Raw genomic sequence first — 20,384 nt, 5'->3', positions numbered from 1 at the left:
TTCACAATGTTACAACTGTCATTGAAGAGAATATGAAAACAAATCTGAAAAAGATTGATGCCTTGCAGGTGGTTTTGAAGGGTGGCCCTTCCTAGTTGTTTAGAGAAAGGACTGTTCCGAATCAGAATTTCAGCTCTGCCACTGAGTAATTTTATGCAGGTGGCTTGAAGTGTGTTCTACATTATTATTATGTTTTTCAAAGGGCAATGATATTGAGCCTCAGAGAAGGTGAGACTGGAAAGGTTCTTACGGGTCACTTGAAGACAGGTGAGACAGAAGTGTGAAGGAACTATCTAACATTTTCTTAGATACTCTGCTGAATTTATTATCTCGCTGGACAATTTTCATTTTTTAAATTGAAATTATTGCAAATCTAGCCTTTTCCTGATATTAATTTTTCTTTTGTTTTTCTTAAGTTGCATTGAACGATCAGATGAAAGCTGTCCGAAAAAGGAACGAGACTTCTGTTATTGGCCAAATTGGGGAAGACTTGCTTTCCTGGGTAAAATCCTTTTTTGCTTTCTTTTACGTGAAAATAATGTTTCATAGAACGACAGAGCCAGAGCTTAGCAAAGGTATTAATAATTTCCAGCTAATAGGAACCGAAGATCTTAGACTTGTATGGAGCCAACGCAGGGGCAGAGAATGAGGGTTGAAGGAAAATGGGAGGAACTCGTAGAATTTCCATTTGGCTAGAGATAACAGTAATTTACGGAAGAAAAAATAATTTCCTTATGATGTGTGGGTAGAGTAGAAAGGTAGTATTGGAGACATAAAGATGAGAGTAGGATTTTGAAAAATGTAATAGCACAATTTATTTCAGTAACACTGAAATATAAGTCTTGTGTTCCCTGTGGTTCAGTTAAAAGATAGTTACAAATACTGGTTTCCAATCCTAGAATTTACATAGCCGAACCCTTTCAAATTTACAGCGCTGTTGGAGGTTTCCTTTCTGAGCTCCAAATGACAGGAGCAGGAGTGATGGAGATTCTTTAAAAGCAGGCAATTGTCTCTCAGGAATCTCCCGGGTTGTTTGTTTACAAGCCTGCTTCATTTAGGATTGAAGATTGATCTGCTTCTTCCTTTCCGCTCTTCTTGTGGTGTTTGCTTTCTATGATGCTGTTTGTCTAGTATTCGAGAAAAAAGAAATTGAAGATCAGATGTGGCTGGTGGAGGAACACCTCCAACCCTTTCAGTTCTCCTGTGTATTATGAAAAAGCAAGAAAATACTTGATAGAGCAAGCTAGACCTTAAGCTAATAGTTATATGCCCTTGCATAGTGTCTGGCTAAGTGACTAAACCAAAAACTGCAGGATCTCATTCTGCAGAGTATTTTCAGGAGTTCCTGTGCTGCATCACAGGCTGGGTAGCAGGAACGGGAAGAGTCACAGTAACAGATGAACCACCTGCGGCACATTTCTCAGCCCTTCTCAAAGCTATTGTTTCCCCATGCCGTGTTTTTGTAATAGTTTTGTTTAGGAAATAAGATCTTGTGTTATATTCTGGTGTTTAAGCATGGGTGTCCCTGAGAAACAAGGTGACCTTTGGTCTTGGCTTTGCTGACCAGTGGTCTGGTAAATAATCCCTTGTCATTCACCTGGGTGCAGTTTTTTCTGGAGATGAAGAAGTGAAGTGGCTTCTGCTGAACTCGAGCCTATCTAAATTTGGCTTTCTTGGCTTTCTGGCACAGTTCAGTGGACCAGCAGAGGAAAAGCTGAAACACGCAACTGCCACTTTCTGCAGTAACCAGCCCTTTGCTCTAGAGGTCATCAAGTCGCGCCAGAAGAAGGACTCTCGCTTCCAGACTTTTGTGCAGGTGAATTTTGTGCAAGAGTTTGAGTGACATGAGGATGTGGCTGGTGACCAGCATAGCATAATGAGTGGTTGTAGATAAAGTTATTATGACTCGTGACATCATGTCTAACATTGTCTTCAGATTGGGATCATCTCCAATACTGTATTTACCTCTGCTAATCATTTCTGGAGGGAGGAGCCTTCAATTCTGGGGAGCGCAGAATGTCCTGGTAGAATGCAGGAAAGCACATGCTGTCCCAGGCAGGAGGTGGCATCTCATTTGAGGTGGCTGCTTCCCCAGGCTGAGTACTTCTGTGGGGAAAACTGCTTATAGCCGTACAATTTTGATTCATGCCGTGAGCAGGAGACAGATAATGAACACCTATTCTGCCTGCCAGCAGAGGGGCTTTGAATACATGTGGCATTTGGAGGAGAGAACATTATCTTCATTATCACAGGCTGAGAAGAACTCCAGTAATACAAGGGTTGAGGTTATATTGGAAAATGTGCTGTAGTTTTGCTATAGCGTGAAAGCCTAAACTGATGTCTTGCCTGTGTGGCGGTGACTGAGACTGACTGGAGATGGTCCCAGGCCTCTGTGAAGTAAAGAGGGATCACAGAACCCCAGAATGTCAGGGGTTGGAAGGGACCTCGGAAGCTCACCCAGCGCAATCCCCCCGCCGGAGCAGGAACACCCAGCTGAGGTTACACAGGAAGGTGTCCAGGCGGGTTGGAATGTCTGCAGAGAAGGAGACTCCACAACCTCCCTGGGCAGCCTGGGCCAGGCTCTGGCACCCTCACCATCAAGAAGTTTCTTCTCCTCCTTCAGTGGAACCTCCTGTGTTCCAGTTTGTTTGGGGCAGGAGAACAAGGGAGTGACCCCCAAGCTGCCTCAAAATGGCGGCACCAGAATCACCTCAGGGCTCAAAATGGCGGCACCAGAATCACCTCAGGGCTCAAAACAGCGGCCCCAGGGGAACCAATTTTGGGTTTTTTTGGTCTCGATGCAAGACTCTGCACTTGCCCTTGTTATATTTCATTCAATTTTTCCCCGCCCAACTCTCCAGCCTGTCCAGGTCTCTGGATGGCAGCACAGCCTTGCAGTGGCAGCCGCTCCTCCCAGTTCGGTGTCACCAGCAAACCCGCTGACAGTCACTCTGTTCCCTCCACAGGGTGATGAGGCGGAGCTGCCGCTTTTGTGCTGGGCCTTTCCGATCTGCGGTTGCCCATGAAGAGGGCGCATGTTGTCTGAATGATAGATGTTGGCATTTCTTGTCTTGTATTTAATTACTGGAAAGTGAAATAATAGATGTTTATGTGATAAATAGATGTTGCATGTAATTACAGTCTTAATAAAAATGACAAATGTAGTTATTGTGCTGTTTAATTTTAGGATGCCGAGAGTAATCCACTGTGTCGCCGGTTGCAACTGAAGGATATCATTCCCACAGAGATGCAGAGGTTGACTAAGTACCCCCTTCTGCTGGATAACATTGCGAAGTACACAGGTAAAGCCTTTCCATGCGTCTCAGGAGGTTTTCTAGGCAAATGCGATTTCATAGCATATGTTGAGAATAGTTCAATTTTGTGGGTTGCTATCTGTTTTCTTTGTGACCTCGCTGCTGCCTCCCACACAGGAAAATACACTAAAGATAAAGTAATAAATAATAATTAAAAATAATAACATAAAATAAGAACGTCCAGTCTTTGTTTCTAAATTAAATTCATTTTTCTGCTTAGGAAAAAAAGAAAAAAGGACATTGAACATGAAATTAGTGACTGACAGTTTGCTTTGGGTTATAGTAAACATAGAGTGCAATATAATAATTTAAATGTGGTCTTAAAAAGTTAAAGGAGGGGAATGCTTTGCAGATAAACCAAACCACTCTGCTTATGAAAGTTACTAGCAAAACATCTTGATTTGCTATTAGTTTTTGAAGAAGGAAACCAGGAATTGCAGACCGTCTCTTCTCCACCCTCCAGTTCCTAACCCGTTTTTTCATTTTACACCATTACTGCTGTTAGTGGTTTGTAATGGTTATGACAACCAAATGGAAGTGAAGAAAATACTTTCTCTGCACCCGTCTATTTCTGCTTGACATTGTCACATGCTCTTATACAATAGCTGGAATTACATTCAGAAGAAGAAGAAACAGAGGAAAAAGAGTGGGTATCGTGAAACTCTTCCTTCCTAAGAAAATTCCTTAATGTGTGTCTTAATGTGCTCTTAGCAACCTAAACTTTAGGAACTTACTGAGAGGCAAGTTGCGTTTATGCTATTCTTTTGAATAGCCGTTAGCATGTCTGTTCTTCCAGTAATTTTCTAGGAATATCTAACTCATTTCTACAGTTTTGAAGAAGGAAAAAACTGGAAATAGTTCACTCACTAAAGATGATGTTCTATTTGTTTAAATAACTTGGTTTTCAATAATAAATGTGATCTGATAAACACTTTTTTCCTTGAATTTGGGACATTAAGATAGCTAAATAGAACTGTTACAAGAAAACACATTTAATTGAATTCCAATTTCTGTGTAGATGCATTTGAGAGAGAAAAAGAACAAGATCAGAACAGAAACAGAAATCCCTAAGCATCCATTACTAGTATAAAAATGTGAAGAATGAAGAATCTAATATAAAACCTGTCAAGTTATGCCATTGCCTAAACAAGCTTGGATAGACATAGAGCAAGGAAGGAAAAAAGGAAAGTGTTATAGAATCTAAGCAAAAACCATGTAGTGTTAAGGCTTATGGCAAATCAACATGTTTCTTCAACAACAGGACAAAAAGCAGATAATACAGAACAAATCGTTGTGGGTTTTTTTAAGATCAAGGTTTTCTTGTTATTGACCAAGGGTGGTCATGGGTTTTTTTCTTTGTTTTAGTCAATCCTCAGTACTATTTCTTCAAAATTCACAATATCTGGGAAAAACATCTGCTCAGAGTGCAATCTGACCTACACCCCTGAAGTCTGTTCCAAAACAAGTTTGATCTAAAAATCTCGGATCTTGTCCATATAATGTCAACCTGAATGTCAATCTGAAGGAGCTTGAACTTGGAAAGAAATGCTTTTTTAAACATAACACTAGCAGAATCTTAATGTGGCCTTCCTTCCTCCTCTGAATCTCTAAAGCACCACAGAACATTTTCACAGAAGGTAGGGTTTAGCTAGGATGTGTTACACTGAAAGATATTTCCAGCGTAACAGGCAAAAATATAATTATTAATACCATCAAATGCCTTTTCAGGTTGGCTAGCAGATACCTGCTGCAGTGTAATTTCATTACTCATTAAAAATATACTACATTTACAAGTTGACTCCAATCATAATTAGGAAATGTAACACTTTCTTTTAATGTTTTGCTTTATGTTTCTTTGTCTGTTTCCTTCTCTTCCAAAATAAATCAGCATTGGAAGAGGTGCAGGAACCGAATCCTGGGACTTGGGTAGCTGGCTGTGTGTCATCTTAAATATCTCCCCTTTCTTTGTACCACAGTGGAATCTTAGTAAACTTCTTAGATTTCACAGCATACTTCTCAGATGGATGTTTGTGGGGAAATAGTTGTCACAAGCCCCTGAAAAATGAGAGAGTAACAAGTGCTGTGCACAGTGGTCGTCAGAGGCTGGTGTCTTGTGCAGGGCAGAATGAATTCCCTCCTGTCACTAATCTATTTTTGTCGTGTCGCCTTTGAAATGCACTGCTTTTGTTGATAGGTTATTCTGTAAATTTAAGTTCTCTTTCTCAAATTTGAGGTTAGCAAACCGCACTAGATTTCTGACTTTTTCACCCTTTCTTGGAGAGCATTATTGCATTTCCTTTTTGTCTTGCAGAGCTGCCTGAAGAGAAAGAGAAGGTGAAGAAAGCAGCAGATCATTGTCGTCAGATCCTCAACCACGTGAACCAGGCTGTCAAAGAGTCTGAGAACAAGCAGGTGAGAGTGAACAGAGTGAGGCAAAGAGCGTTGAAGAGCAACAAGCTGGTTAAGACACCTGGAGTCTCTGTCCCGGTGACTTTTTGTTGTGCTCGAAGATGTTTTGTGGCACAAGCATTCCTGTGAGAGGAGGAATCTCAGGCGTTTGGGAATGTGTGGAAGCCTGCACTCTGATGCTACTGCGTTTCGCTAACCAAAGTGACCATTTCGTTTCTTCATTACATTTTCTGCAGCATTTGGAAGATTATCAGCGTCGTCTTGACCTGTCGTACTTGAAGCAGTCTGAGGATCTCATGATGGATGAGTTCAGGGTGAGTGATGTTAAAGCAATCTTCATGTAAATTGTGCTTGCAGCCCTGTTGTTCAGTTTGTGCCTCTTTCTACTACACCATTCTGATGTATAATCAAATGGTCTTTGGAGCTAAATATTTCTGTAGAAAAATTAAAACGATTAGTCTCAGAAATTTGAGTTCCACTACCTTCTTGAAGATCTCTGTGGATGTAACAACTTCGTTCTGCACATCGTAGTGTTGGTGAGGCTTGTAAAACAAATCTTAATGGTCTGCAAGCTAATGTACTGTATCACATAAGAGGCACCTGATGGATGTTAAGTCTTGTTATGGACATACATCTCAGATGATTGCGTGCCTTGGTTGTGCCGTTGGAACTGGGAAGGCTAGTGTAGCAATGCAGTTGGTTTCAAAGGAAGAGCTTGTCCACATGCTGGTTTGTGTAGGAGAAAAACAAGTATAGCAAACTAAGTCTTAAGTACAGTGCTAAAAGTGCTGTGTTTCATGGCCCCTCTAAATTCTTGCAGTTAGGTCAGTGAAGCTGGTTACTTGCTGTATCAGTGCCCTATCTTCCCCAAAGTGAATGTGTATCTAAGAAAAAAAAATTATATGAAGACTTTTCTATAAAACTACGTCCTGTATCCCTTCACAAATAAGCTTGCAAGTGTTTAGTTACGAAATGAAGAATTTACTGGCAGTTATGAAATCTTGCTGTCGTTGATTGTAGACTCTGAGACTTGGAAGGAATGACTTGTGAAAACTGTCACTTCAAGTGCCTGCAGAACTAAATGTCACAAGCACTGAAATGACTGAAGAATCCATTGACATTATAAAGTCCACGAGATCATTGAGATGATTCGTGTATCAGTATATCATTTGTGGGCACACTTGACTTGCAAATTGAGTGCTGAAGCATTAACCAGTTGTAACGCTAGAACTGCAAACTTTAAAACAGATACTGGAAACAACTCGTAGACATCAGATGACGCCCTAGTAGTGTGACTTAGGACAATTCTCTACCCTCTGACCCCCAACATCTCCAGAAGAGCAGAGAAAGAGGAAGAGTGATAGCAAACACCTCTCCCATGATTTTGGTTTACCCGCCTCCTGTTCCGTGTTTCTTTTTCCAGGCTGGGTTTAGCTGCTCATCTCCAAACCGGAGTGCCTGTTGTAGACTTCCCTCAGACACTCCCATGCTTTACCATTACTTGCTTCCACAGGAATTTCATAGCGCTGCTTTTTTTCTTTCCCCTGGTGACAGAACTTGGATCTAACCAAGAGAAAAATGCTTCATGAAGGACCTCTGACTTGGAAGGTTAATCGTGACAAAACCATCGGTGAGTCCTGTTCCATCTGCTGACTTGAAGTTGGGTTTGTTTGTGTTTGCTGAGAAGAGAAAGCATTTCTGCACTTTCCAGTGATGATTCTTACTGCCACCTATAATAATGCCTGTGTGCTTCTCAGAGCTGATTAAATTATTCTTGTCAATTCTGAGATGTGCTGGAGTATCATTAAGGCCATGCAGGGACACAGCAGTCAGTCATGAGATGATCCAATTCCATCTGTAGCTTTCTGCCGTAGTTCTGATGAGGAAGATTTGCAAGCTTTGCCTAGAATGGCACAGCACTGATTACTGCCTCTGCATGAGTAATCAAAAAATGCAGCCTTTTTCTTTCTGCAGGGGTGTGATATAAAACTACGCATCTTTAACTCATTCTGAGCTCTTTTGCGCTCTGTGCAGATCTCTATACTCTGCTCCTGGAGGACATTCTGGTGCTGCTGCAGAAACAAGATGATAAACTGGTACTGAAGTGTCACAGTAAAATCTTGGCGTCGACAGCTGACAGTAAACACACCTTCAGTCCTATCATCAAATTGAACACCGTTCTGGTTCGCCAGGTGGCAACAGGTCAGTGCAACCTCTTGAGAAAGCAAAAGAGGCAGCCAAAAATGAAGAGCGGATCAGCTGAGGAGAAATGTTTTTGTCTAGAGTTCCAGAGCAGAACATGGAAAAATGCGTAGGCTTAATTCTTAGTTGTCCAACATCTTGCTTTGTACGTATGAGCTGTTTAACTTCTTTGCATCAGTAATAGGCACGCCTTGAGTTTTAAATAGACTTCTAAATTAAAGTACTCTGATTATATTAGATGAAAGGTACTTTAAAAATTATGAGGAGGGAAAAGAGGAGAAATGAATCTGTTTCTAAATGGTTTGGGCAGTAATGGCTCTTTTCATTGAGGACTAACAGACAAATTTCCTGGGCAGGAAAAGATGGGCGTTTGTATATTACAGCGTTGGAGGGTTATCTCATGAACTTTTCTGTCATTGCTTCTGGTTGGGGTTATGCTCAGTTTTAGGAATTTTCAGAAAGCCACGTGGGGCCAAGGCATCTCGTTAAACTCTTCCCTCTCTGTGTTGCTACAGATAACAAAGCTTTCTTCGTCATCTCCATGTCAGAAAACGGCGCTCATATTTATGAACTGGTGGCACAGACTGTTTCAGAAAAGAACGTGTAAGTACTTCGTACAGTTCTAGCCATTGTTTGATTTTGATCACAGCGCTCCAATGCATGAACTTGATTCCCTAGCTAAACACTTTATCTTTGGTACAAATGCTTTTCTTCTAAAGTAGAAGCAGAGCATAGACTTATTTGACTGGTCTAGTCTGTCATATTTGAAACTCTTCAGTAATATGTGAAATGTTACCTAATGCTTTCCTATATATTTATATATAAAACAGCTGCCTCACCTGACAGCTCCCGCTAAGGTCCTGTCACTCATTTCCTTCTGCTGTAGAATGCCCTGGTGAGGCGGTGTAATATTAACGGGATTTAAGAGGTGTTAAATGGAGAAGCATTCATTATGCTTCATGTCTTGCATGTTTTTATTTGATGTTTCTGCTGCAGGTGGCAGGACCTTATAGCTCAGATGGCAGGGACTGTGAAAATGGGCAGCGCCAGGAGAGTGATCACATTACCACAGTCAGGACCTGGCGAGTAAGTAAAAGCAGTTGGAGAAGGAAGGGCTGGTTTTTCTTTTTCTTCCCAAAATTGCCAGCCAGAGCACTGATTCTTATGCAGTGGATCAGATATATGTGACTAAAAGAAAGCGTTCATTCTTTCCTCTCTGTAGAGAAGAGCGTGAAGAGGAGGAGCAGCAGAAACTCAAGGAGCAGCATGACATTCCCACCAGTAATCTGCAAAGTCCAGGTAAAACAGTGAATGGTGGCAGTAGATTTGCAGACGTCCCAAGCCGTATATTCCTTGTGGCTCGGAGAGCTTTTGGTAGCTTGGACATTTTTCTGGAAAGGAATTTTTTTAGAAGTCTTGTAGAGGAGTGATACTGAACCTCTTGGAACCATACCTCTTACTTGTTCCCTTTGTTTTATAAATTGCTGGGAAAGATTCTTTTTGCCTTTTATCAAGCCTGTGTTCAAGAACTGCATTTTCTAGCGTTTTCAGAGATTTCTGTGTGAAGCAGAATTCTCTGCAGTTTATCATCATATTTGCCATAGTTGTTTAACTTGAACGCGTGTTTTCCGTTTACTAGACAAAGATTTGGGCCTTGAGCCTCCCTTAATACTGAACGCTGAGTCTTCTTCGCCCATCGTGTCTGACAAGTCCAAGGCAGAAAGTCTTCTTGTGTCAGAAAGACAGTTTGATAAAGTGCAGCAAGCAGACCTGACGCTTAAAGATTCTTCTGCGTGCTGTGAACACACCACCACCGGTTTAGCGTCGGTGTCAGAAGGGCAGTGGGCACTGGACGCGTTAAGGAACTGTAAGTACCTGTGGGATGTGATCTGGAGATCCAAGTCGTTAGGTCAATCATCTAAATCAGTGAGCTAAAATAAAATCTAAATTTCTGTTGGGTGTCAGTTTGCTCTGTGCTGTAGATCACAGCAGAACGGAGCTGACAGCAAGGAGTTCTAAGCTGTGAGCTCATGTACTGGCCCTTTCTTTGGCTCTGGGCTTCTCATTGCTTGTCTGTGGTTTTCCCCTGTGTAAAATGGTGGTGGTAATGAATTGTTACTTACTGTCCATGAAGTGCTTTGATGACAAGATTATATTGCAGAACTTTGTGCAGTGCTGTGCCATTGCTAGTCAGCAGTTTTTTTAAACACAACGCAGCCTGTGGACTTATTTTCATGGCACTGGAGCAGAATAGGAGAGGCCGCATGAGTTGCAGAATATCATTTTGTGTATTTTTGGGGTTTTTTTTGTAAAATACCACAAATGAGTTTGGATATATATGAGCTTGACAAAGTCTAGTTTCAGATTTTCTGAGGACTTGGGAGGTGGTTGGATGGAATTAGACCAACACTTGCAAGTGTTGAAAAGAAATTTTCCTGGTGGACAGATGATTCTGTAGAATTGTTTCTAGAAAACCACTTGATCAGATCCAGCAGTGAAATTCCTAAATATAACTTCCTCAACTTGGAAAGAAATCATTAATCTAAATATCTCTACCTGAAATGGACTTGGAGGCCCTCGATCGCACTTGGAGGGAATAGTCAGTATTGCTTCTCTATGGGTCCTTTGCTTTTATGGAAATGCAGAGCGTTTGTATCCTTGGCCTGAGTTCCCTCTTCCATCTCTCTCTACAATCATGACAGTTTTCAGCAATCTGATAGTTTACCTTGGATCTTCCGGTTCATTTATGCTTCTCCTTGCAGGATTCAAAGTCCTTTTCTAATCCTGAATTCCTGGTACTTGTTTTCAGAGACTAGTGACAAGATCATCTGAGTCTGGGGATGTGTAAAGATGGTATTATTATGTGGGTTGAAGTTCAAACGAGCATAAATTTGCATGAAATTTTAGGGAAAATGTGTCTTTGGTTTTTTTCGATCTGTTGTTTCAAAGTTGAGTGGAAAACTCCCGATATGCTTGTTTCTTAGGTGGGAATCCCCTCTTACGGCCGTAGGTTCTGGTTCATTTGGAGGCACAGGTAAAACCTGGACATTTACCTGCACTCCAGCTCACTTGCTGGGTAATTTCAGCAGATGATTTCTCTGTTTTTCCCAAAGGAAAATGGAACTTGTACTGACAGGTTTGCTCTCATTTGCAAGGTAGAATGTGGAGTAAGGCTTCAGACCTTGGGGATAAAAATAAATACACGTTTTTCCTACCAAGAGCAATGAGAAGGCTGGATGCTGAGATCTCCCTTTTTGAGAGGGTGGCCTTGAAGTCTGATTTAATCACTGTTAGGGAGGTTACGGTCTGTGAAGGCTGGTGACTGTTCTCTCTGTTTTCAGTGGGCTTGCTGAAACAATTGCTGGTCCAGCAGCTTGGCTTTGCTGAGAAGGGGACCCCTGAAGACCGGCAGCGCTTTCCCAGGTTCCGGACTGTTTCTCAAGAAGCCCAAACGGAGAGTGGCAGCGACCCTGGCCCACAGCACTCTGACAATAACCAATTCCACCAGAATTCCGCAAACAGAACGCTCCCGAGAGCCGGAATGAGCGAGTCCACAGCTACTTACGGCCTTCGGACTTCAGCTGAGCCGGCTCCAGGGGATGCCATGCAGCTGGGAGCGAGAGAGCCCAGCTCGAGTAGCGACCTCGCCATCGACCGCATGAGCGTGAATCTGGAGATCTCGACTGCGGAGCTGGAAGGGGTGGGCACTGACGAGAGCGGGGAGCATTTCTTTGATGCTCGAGAAGCTCACAGCGATGAAAATCCGTCTGAAAGTGAACTCATGGAAAGGAAGGAGGAAGAGGATGTGCAAATACGGATCTCAGGTGGGCGTATCGCATTAATTCCTTGCGTGATAGCTTGTCCAGATCCTGTATTAGAGACTTCAGTTTTAAATAGGAGATGCTAAAGAAAATCACAGTACGTTTTCCTCTCTTGCTTATATGTTTTAGGACATTTAAAGTTCACTTTCAGCCCTTGATGGTTATTTTAGCCCTGAAAAGGGCTGTGCAAGCATGTAGCTAATGAATTGTCTGTTTTATGAAAGAAGCTGAAACACCGTGGGGTTAATACGCAGTTTAGCTTTACACTGGTAATTCTCCTGAGACCTTATCCCAGTCTGAAGCTCTTCAGAGCTTATTATTTTTGTTATTTCTATTATTATTACTACATACGGTATATTTGGCAGTGTCAGCCAACACGATGACACCGCATGAAATTTAGCACACAAGTTGAGGTTTATCTCATGTGCGTGTTGTAGGAGAAGTAGCTACTAGTAGGTAGATTCTATGTGACTATTAGTTTTGAAATCTCTTATCCATAAATATGCTTTTATTTAAAAATTGGATTCTATCAATGTGAATGAGCCAATTTGTGACTGTCTGAATGCTGCCTTCCAGCTCCATATTGAAAGGAATTTTTCTTTCCTTGGGTTTCTGAGACATTTTAAATTATTAAAACTGAGCCAATAATTTGAGGCATCTAATTTATTTGTCAACCTCATATGCTGTTTACTTTCTTAACTGTGTAGGGACATCAAAATTAGATTGACCTGTTTCAGTCAATTCTGACTGCACATGCTAGCTTTGCTGTAATACCATAGAGAGATTATTTAATATAATCCTGTTGGTAGGTGCAGGTTGTGAAAGCATTTCTATCTGTAATTGCTTTATCTTTTTAATGTATCATCAGCAAGCTAAATTCTAAAGCCAGTCCGTCTAAAAGCATCCTCAGTACCTTAGTTAGTGGAGGTTAGAAATCCAGCAGTCTGAATTGTCGGGTACCATTAGTGTAAGTGCAGGTTTTTCAGACATTATAACAGAAACGCAGATTTTACAGAAGCAGGAAGGTGGGTGATTAGCTCATTTAATCACGTAATTCTCAAACTGCAATCCAAAAACCAGCCATGATCTCTGAAGCCCAAATCAGAACCAAACCAGTCTGGTCTGGTACAATCACTATTCTGTGCAGCGTTCGCAAATGCTTTTTCTTACGCCTCGTGAAATGTCTCAGGAGATGGGCCTCTCGCCACTTATCCTCCATAAAATCTGCTTAAACTGTCTCCAGCTCAGCGGTTCTTTGCGATTCTGGAGCTGGAAGTGTTAGTAAAAGCTGTTCTCTTCACAGGAAATTATTTGATCCTCGATGGATACGGAACGGTGCAGGAGAGCTCCACGGACGAGGAGGTTTCGGCGCTGGTTCTGCGGTGCACGGCGGGCGGCCACGGCTCTTTGGACTGTGCGCGGCAGCAGCCGCTCTCGCCGCGGGACGCGCGCTTGGACGGGGGCAGCTCCCCGTTTGCCGAGGACATGATGGGGACAGGGGACGAGTCCTGCTGCTTCCTAGCGAGACCTCACCTCTCTATAGAGTCACAGATGCAGATGATGCAGTATATTCAGAAGATAGAGGACGACCTTGAAAAGTTAAAGGTATACTGTGTTTCTGTTTGCAGTGTCATATTCCTTAGGTTGCGTTTTAGAAAAGAGCTTGAAAATAATTTTGAGCAGGAAGAAAGGCAGCCATGCCCTTTTTTTTTGTCTTTGGCTTTTGCCCCTGGAAGCTTTTGAAGCGGAAACTTAGTGCAGTTTTGCTTGCATTAAATTGTGGGTTACGAGAGGCAGGTAGTTCCGCAGAAGCTGTGTGTATTGCTTTGATTTGAACTTGGAGAGGTTCCTGAGGGATAGGACAAAAGCCACGCAAGTCTGCAACAGCGACGTCTTGAAGGGACTGCTGGCCTAAGCAACATGAATTCCTGTCGTAAAAAGACTTATCAAATCTGTTGCATCCTGCTGCTAAGGTGAGACGAAGGTGCTAAGTGCAGTAGACCAATAATGAGGCTTTCAACCTCACCGTATTAAAAATTATTTTTTGTATGCGATGGGGATTTTCTATACATAATAGCAATTGCTGTAGGAAGTTTACTTGGCGAATAGAGAAAGAGCCACTTGAGTTTTGGGGTTGTTTGTGTTTTTTAGGAGGTTGAGGAGGACTACACCATTCTCCGACGCCAAGGGCTGGCTGGATCAGCCTCCACGGGAGAGCACTCAGGTACGCAACCAGACTTGGCAGCGTATCCACCTCAGCTTCAGACATTAAACAAAGAGCACAAAGTCAATTATTAACATTTCACACGCACACAAAAGGTTTCAGCTCCTTCAGGAGCTCTCGTAGGGCTGAGACCTGATTCCAGGAAAGGTCAATTGAATCCGTTGAGACTTGTGCGCAGAGGAGATTGTTCTTCCTCTGAAATGGATCTTTGCAAGCTCACCCCTGCCCACCCAAGACCCATATTTCAGGATACGCAACTTCTTTTTGAAAGAAGGCTAAATTGATGTAAAGTCCCTAAGCAATATTTTTGAATCTGTAAAGTGATTCTAATCTGTCTTTTCTTTCTCTGGGGTGTCTTCGATGCTGTATAAAATGGTTGTCATGGGTCTCTTTAAATTGGCCTTAAGCATCCTAGAGATGTAATTGCTGGAATTACTAACAAAGGTCTCAAGGTTAAAAGGGAGCGCTCTCTCTCACATAACACGCTTCTCTGCTAGTACTAATGTTCAGAAATGGTAGGCATTTGTCTCTCATTGCATCTCCTCTCTCACCACCGGTTTTCTTTTTTGCCTTCTTCAGACAAAAGCTAGTCGTGTTTTGAGAGGTGCCTAAAGATCGGATGAAGAGTATCAGGACACAGCACCCGCTGGCTTCCTTGTGGACTCTGAGACAAGAGGGTTTGGACCATCCAAACGTGACCCATACTCTAGCAAGTGGGCACGGGGTGCTTTTCCTGTGGGACATCTGCACTATCTTGTCAGTGAGGGAGTCTGTTCTATTCTGCCCCTCTCCTTGCTACCAGAAATGCATTTCTCAGAACAGAAAAACCAAACCAAATGTACAGAGCTTTGGGTGTAGGATATAAAAGTGTATTTAGACATTTAAAAAAAAAAAAAATCAATGTATTTATTTGACTTCATTCCATGTATCAAAAGCACATTTTAATTTTTTAATCTGCCTTTTTTGTTCTATTTTAACTGGGCAGTGACAGTTCTAGCCCCCTGCATGTAGCACAGCCCGCCTGCCGCCGCTCCTGGCCCGGCTCGCGCTGAGCGGAGCAGGTGGGTCTGTGTGCGGGTGGATCTTTGCTTCACTGGACTCTGCACTCCCTGCTGGCATCAAACTGCCAAGAGCTACTTATGAAGGTGTTAGGATGACGTGTGGCTGGAACTATCTGTATTCAGTAAGTGCATGGGAACTGTTCACGTCACAAGAATTTTCCATGCACTAAATAGCCAGGCACTTGAGATGGGCAACTCTTCTTTTTCCCCTCTCCCATTAGGTGTCTCCTTTGTTGACAACATTAGACTGGGAGAGGAGAAAGATAAGTTTTTTCTTGACTTTGTTGGCTTTGATCATTGTCTCCTTTGTAAAGTGATAAAAATACTTGGACCTGCAGCACTTTTGTAACTCTTCTCTGGATCAAAAAAAGAAAAAAAGCAAACCCAGAAGTGTTTCAAAGATATGGGGCAGATCTGCCCCTGATTCACTACTGAATGAATAAGGGCTGCCATTTGAGTTAGCCGCAGGTACTGCTGATTATAGGGCCAGTAAGTTTTAGTACCTGAAAGTATGTCTTGCTGACGGTTTGGGGTCTTTTTTGGGGGGTGGGGCTGGTGGTCTTTGGGGTTTTTTTTGCTTTCAAACTGGTTTGTGCCAATGTATTCTCACTGAAACAGAGACGTGCAAAACAAAGAAGGCTGAACCAGCTCTCTAGTACTTCGTTGGGCCTGTTCTAGTGGGTTTTGCTGTTGGAATTCCTTCCAGTGTAGGAAACAGGGTGGTAACTATCAGAGCTAACCCTGGACAGCCTGAGCTGCCTGTTGCCGTAGGGCCGTTCCAGCTGTCCCTGGTATCCCAGGCACCGTGAATACGACTGTGAGTGTGTAAGGCCGTCTTTTTGCACCCTCTTCCCAAGTTTTAAACTGTGTAATGAACCCAAACTGAACAGCGTGCCAAACCTGTGAATCCCAGTAACACACCAGAACTGCTGTAGCATCAATTGCATCACATCGTGAAGTGCTGAGAATCTGTCTTTGGTCAGCACAAAAATCATACTCCCCGTGCCTTTAAAACAAAGGTTTTCTCTATAGTTACTGGCAAGAAATCAGACCTGTCCTTTGTCTACTCATGTACCAAAAAACCAGTTCTTATTCTTCCCGTTAGAAATACACAAACGATAAGTTCATGCAAAGATTGACAGAGCTTGAGCAGGGATGACTTTGGGCCCGGTGTGAAAAGTCAGAGCCGTGAGCCCTTATCGAGTAAGGAGGAGTTTGTCTTGTTTTAAGAGCCAATTGCACAAAGTCTTGTTGTTTTTCACCAGCACTGCCAACACAAGCCAAAGTTTTCTTTTGTTTCCTCTTCCTTGGGACCCACTAAGGCCTGTCCTCTTGCATCGTGCACCTGTATGATTATATGTCAGCGTTACCCGAGCACTTCCAGTGTTAGTGGGTGGGATCTCCCCTCCTCACCTTCAGCCGTACAGTTACAACCTTTGCTTAGAAACATCTGGACTTCCTCTGCTAAGCCCCAAAACTAAACGCTGCCTCAGCCTGATGTGGCGTATTTTACCTGATCCTGCCAGAAAGAGAAGCGGGCTCTGGGCAGACGTGGGGTGTGAGGCCCCAAGGACACCCCTTCTCCCCCCCAGCTCCTGTTCCTCAGCTTCCCTGGCTCTCCACACTCAAACAGGAGGAGCTGTGATGACTGTAGCTGTCTAGAAGCTTCCACGGCTGATTGAAAATCAGCACCGAGCTCTGTTAGAGCTTCGTCGGGCTTTTCAAGAGACCAGCAAAGATGGGACCTGTGAAGGACAATGCTCTTGTGACTGAAGACAAAATCCTTGGTTCTCTGGTTTTCTCCAAGTTGAATTTCAAGGTTCATGGTGAGCAATAACGGCCGTTTGGATGGGCCATGGGGGAGCAATCTGCCCGTGCTGCCTCGGACTTTTTCGCCTTTGCATCAGCATCATCCACCAGTACATGGTTTCCTCTCTAATAGATGTAGCAGCAGTTGAAAAGCTGGGAATGCAGAGTATCGGCGTTGCTGTGTCATCCGTACATTTCTGCCTCCGGATCCCCCAGCCGTAATCCCCCGGTGAGGGGCAGATCTGTCCCTGTCACCTCTCAGGAAGTGTAAGGGGAAGCATCAACACTTTGTGCCAGATGGTGGCAGATCAGCCTTTGTGCTGGATGGAATGGGCAGTCTCCTGAGCTTTAAGGAATTTTAGAGAAAACCAACCCATTTGAACCCAGTTTTATGGGCCATATAAATAACATACTGTGCTTTGTCCTGTTTGTTTTTTGTTTCAGCTGGCCTTCTTATGCTGCGTTGGTCACAAATAGGGCATTGCTCCTCTGGAAAAACGACGGTGGGCTGGGGGGTCCCTTATCTTCCGAGAGCCGTCACCCGAAATAACGGGGGGTCCTTTCTCCTGTCTGCCGTTGGGCAGACCCCAGCCCGCGTCTCACCGTGCGGAAGGAGCTGCAACTCAAATGCACTATTCAGGATCCTCTTTTTTTTTCTTTTTTTTTTTTTTTTCACCTTTAAGCCATAAAATGACCCTTTTTTCCATGCCAGTTGCCAGTGTAAGGAAGCGTTGTAACCTGCCCCTGGTTGGTGATGGATGGGTTGTGTGTTCCCTTATTCAGACCGGACAGCGTTCTCTGGTTTTTTGCCCCAGCCCCTTCTCCTCAATGTGTTATGGTGGTTTTTTCCCCTTTTTTTTTTTTTCCTCAAATACAAGATGACAGCAGTTTCTTGTCTTGGGAACAAAGGTGCAGGATAGCGACCATTCGTTCCGTCTTTCTGAGAAGCGATTTCTCTTCTGCCGTTAGTTCAGGGAAAAGCAAAAAAGTCAGACGGACACTTCCTGGAGAGGGGAATTTCCTTCGATGGAAGCGCAGAGGAACAAATGCTGAGCTGGTGCTTGATCACTCTGGTTTCTTGAGCAAACCGTGTGTGTAGAGAAGGGAGATTTCTTTAACATCCTGTAGGTGGGATCAGAAAGAAGGCTGAAGAACACAAACCTCAAGAGCTAAGAAGTCCAGATGGTTTTGCGCAGCTTTCAGACAGCACCCTATTTCCAGTGTTTCCATAAAACTCGTGTGTTCTGATTCGCAGATACCGTCCCTGTCATTAGAAGAGGGGGGTGATGCTTCAGCAGGTGACCCTTGATAATAATCTCAGTGCTCGATGGTATCTGGTGGTGTTTTCTCCCCCAGTCCCCAAGGAAATCCCGTCATTCCCTCCCCGTCCCCCAAAGGTGCCAACTGACCGGCAGATGTACTGCAAAAGGGAAACTGCAGCCAAAACACTGCTGTTTTAGTTTGAATTAAGTCTTGTGGAGCTCTCTTCATACTAGAATATTTTATTTTCTTTGTACAACATACAATCATGTACTCTTAACAGAGATTTACTTTAAAGAGAAGAAAAAAATCTGGAAGTATTCTTTAAAAAAATACACAAAAAATCTTTATTAATAATCCTGTATTTTTACTGATCATGTTTGAATGTCTAAAAAGACTTTATTGTTCTAATTATCCAGATGTATGTTTGTAAAATAGCTCTTTTATGACTTAGCTGATAAGGTTGTATGTTTCTGGAATTAAATATTGGTCACTTAAAAAAAAAATCTGTTTTCAGGATCTGGGAAATAGAAAATTTAAGCGTTTCAAATATCATTAAATAAGCTTAAAGGAAATAAGTTCTGTCTGCTGGATTTCTTGGGGGGGTGTTTTGCAGGTTTGTGCCCAAGAGGATGCTTTAAGAAAAAAGAAGAACGCCCACAGGGGAAAAAAAATATATATATATTGAATCTCAAGTTTAATCAAGTCTTAAAAATTGTGACATGAAGGCGCCGTGGTCAGACTTGCACAGATCTTGAGCACCTTGACCAAACCTCTGCTGGTCAGCGAGCCAGTGAATATCTGGTCAGATACTCTAAAGTCAGATGAAAGAACTGACATTCCAGATCAGTAAGTCATCGGCGCCCGTGGATTTGTACATTCTGAACTTCGTTGCTTCTCTGTCCCTACGTCTTCCCTTTAGTCTTGACCGGTAAGGAGGAATTAGCACAAAACATCAGCTCCAAGAAAACAAACGAATCTGCTGCGTGATCGAAGCTGCGAATGATCCTCGGGCCGTTCCCCTGGTAGGTGAGGCCTTGGTTGTGTTGGGCGCAGCTTGTGGCCTTTCTGCTTCGTTTCTGCAGTTGCTGGATGTGATTCGGAAGTGGAATTTCACCTTCTTCGGTGGATTTCCCACTTGGGCGCAGCACTCCGCTATTGCATTTGCTGGAATTTCACTGTGTCACTAACAGCAACCTAATGAACCCTTCAAAAAGTCCAGTATAGTATAGCTGTCATCATTAATTCTTTGGCTCACCTGGTCATTTTTCACAAGGAAATCTGAGCGGTGAGTTTCTATTTTAGGTCAGTTTTGTGTTCCTGTGCCCCAGCACTTCACCTGCTGCAGGGCTTGCTTTTAAGTTTCTAGCATTGTAGCTTTAAATCCAACCAGAACCATTATCGAATGACATTAAATTAAGCTGATTTTATTAACTTATAAGCTTATTTTTTGACAGATAGGAACTGCTGGTATCTAGCCTTTCATCGTGATGCTACAGCTTAGTATCTTGCAAATTTTCATCGTTTAAGTCTTGCTGGACTGATTTTTCCCCTGAAGCAGAACTGCAAGCGTTTGCTGTTCAACCAAAAGGCTGCAGCTTTATACCAAATGCTACCCGGAGTCTATGGGGCTTAAACTGGAGTTTGCTTGTGTTCTGTAAAGCGAGTTTGCTTCCTTATGTATCTTTTGCTTTTAAACTTTACACCTTTGAAGCAATTTGGTTTCTTCCATAACAGAAGCGATATTCTGCTGCTTTGCGTATCGTGCATAGGAGCACTTGAGGCTTTTCATTTCCATTCTTTTGCTGGATATTTTTTCCTTCACTAGGATCAAATAGGAATTTGAAAGAGAAGTGAAATTGAAACTTTCCGTTGAGGGAACTTGTGAATGTTTTAACAGGGAACATCTGTGCTAAGAGTTTGTGCCAAGGCCTCTGCTTTGTTGGGTTGCCTGCAGAGGATGCTTTGCATGAATCCCTCTCATTTAATGATATTCTTATCTTTAGCTTTTGACTTCCTGCAAACTGGTGCAGTCACATTTCTGATAGACAAGCTGATAAAATAAATGACTGAAAAACAAGCACCAAAACAGACAAAAATCTAAATCAAGTGTATTTCTGAATTTTTAAGGTCATCTTTTTTTCTTTTTTTTTCCCCCTTTTCTGCAGTATTTATGTGAAGCTTCTTGAGAGATTACTTTATTATAATTGGTAATCTGAGCTCTATTATGCTTTCCTAATGGTGCCATTCGTGTTTTGCCTATTTAAATGTTATTTTATATATT

General features: G+C 42.7%; 1 protein-coding gene across 1 annotated transcript in view; it reads left to right on the top strand.

Annotated features, from left to right (window-relative positions):
* ARHGEF12 (Rho guanine nucleotide exchange factor 12) overlaps positions 1–17,705 on the top strand; it is a 65,405-nt gene extending 47,700 nt beyond the window's left edge. The window contains exons 27-41 of the mRNA XM_065651907.1: positions 417–502; positions 1,691–1,816; positions 3,188–3,302; positions 5,626–5,726; positions 5,960–6,037; positions 7,278–7,353; positions 7,758–7,925; positions 8,441–8,528; positions 8,922–9,011; positions 9,148–9,224; positions 9,565–9,792; positions 11,267–11,749; positions 13,050–13,351; positions 13,898–13,970; positions 14,550–17,705. Coding sequence (XP_065507979.1) covers positions 417–502; positions 1,691–1,816; positions 3,188–3,302; positions 5,626–5,726; positions 5,960–6,037; positions 7,278–7,353; positions 7,758–7,925; positions 8,441–8,528; positions 8,922–9,011; positions 9,148–9,224; positions 9,565–9,792; positions 11,267–11,749; positions 13,050–13,351; positions 13,898–13,970; positions 14,550–14,560 — 2,102 coding nt within the window. The 3' untranslated portion in view covers positions 14,561–17,705. The remainder of the gene's footprint in view (positions 1–416; positions 503–1,690; positions 1,817–3,187; positions 3,303–5,625; positions 5,727–5,959; positions 6,038–7,277; positions 7,354–7,757; positions 7,926–8,440; positions 8,529–8,921; positions 9,012–9,147; positions 9,225–9,564; positions 9,793–11,266; positions 11,750–13,049; positions 13,352–13,897; positions 13,971–14,549) is intronic.
* The last annotated feature ends 2,679 nt before the right edge of the window (positions 17,706–20,384 follow it).

Source organism: Caloenas nicobarica, chromosome 26, assembly GCF_036013445.1.
Source record: "Caloenas nicobarica isolate bCalNic1 chromosome 26, bCalNic1.hap1, whole genome shotgun sequence".
In the NCBI taxonomy this organism is placed as follows: Eukaryota; Metazoa; Chordata; class Aves; order Columbiformes; family Columbidae; genus Caloenas; species Caloenas nicobarica.
Note: the sequence above shows the minus strand (reverse complement) of the source record. Positions and strands in the feature narration are given on the sequence as shown.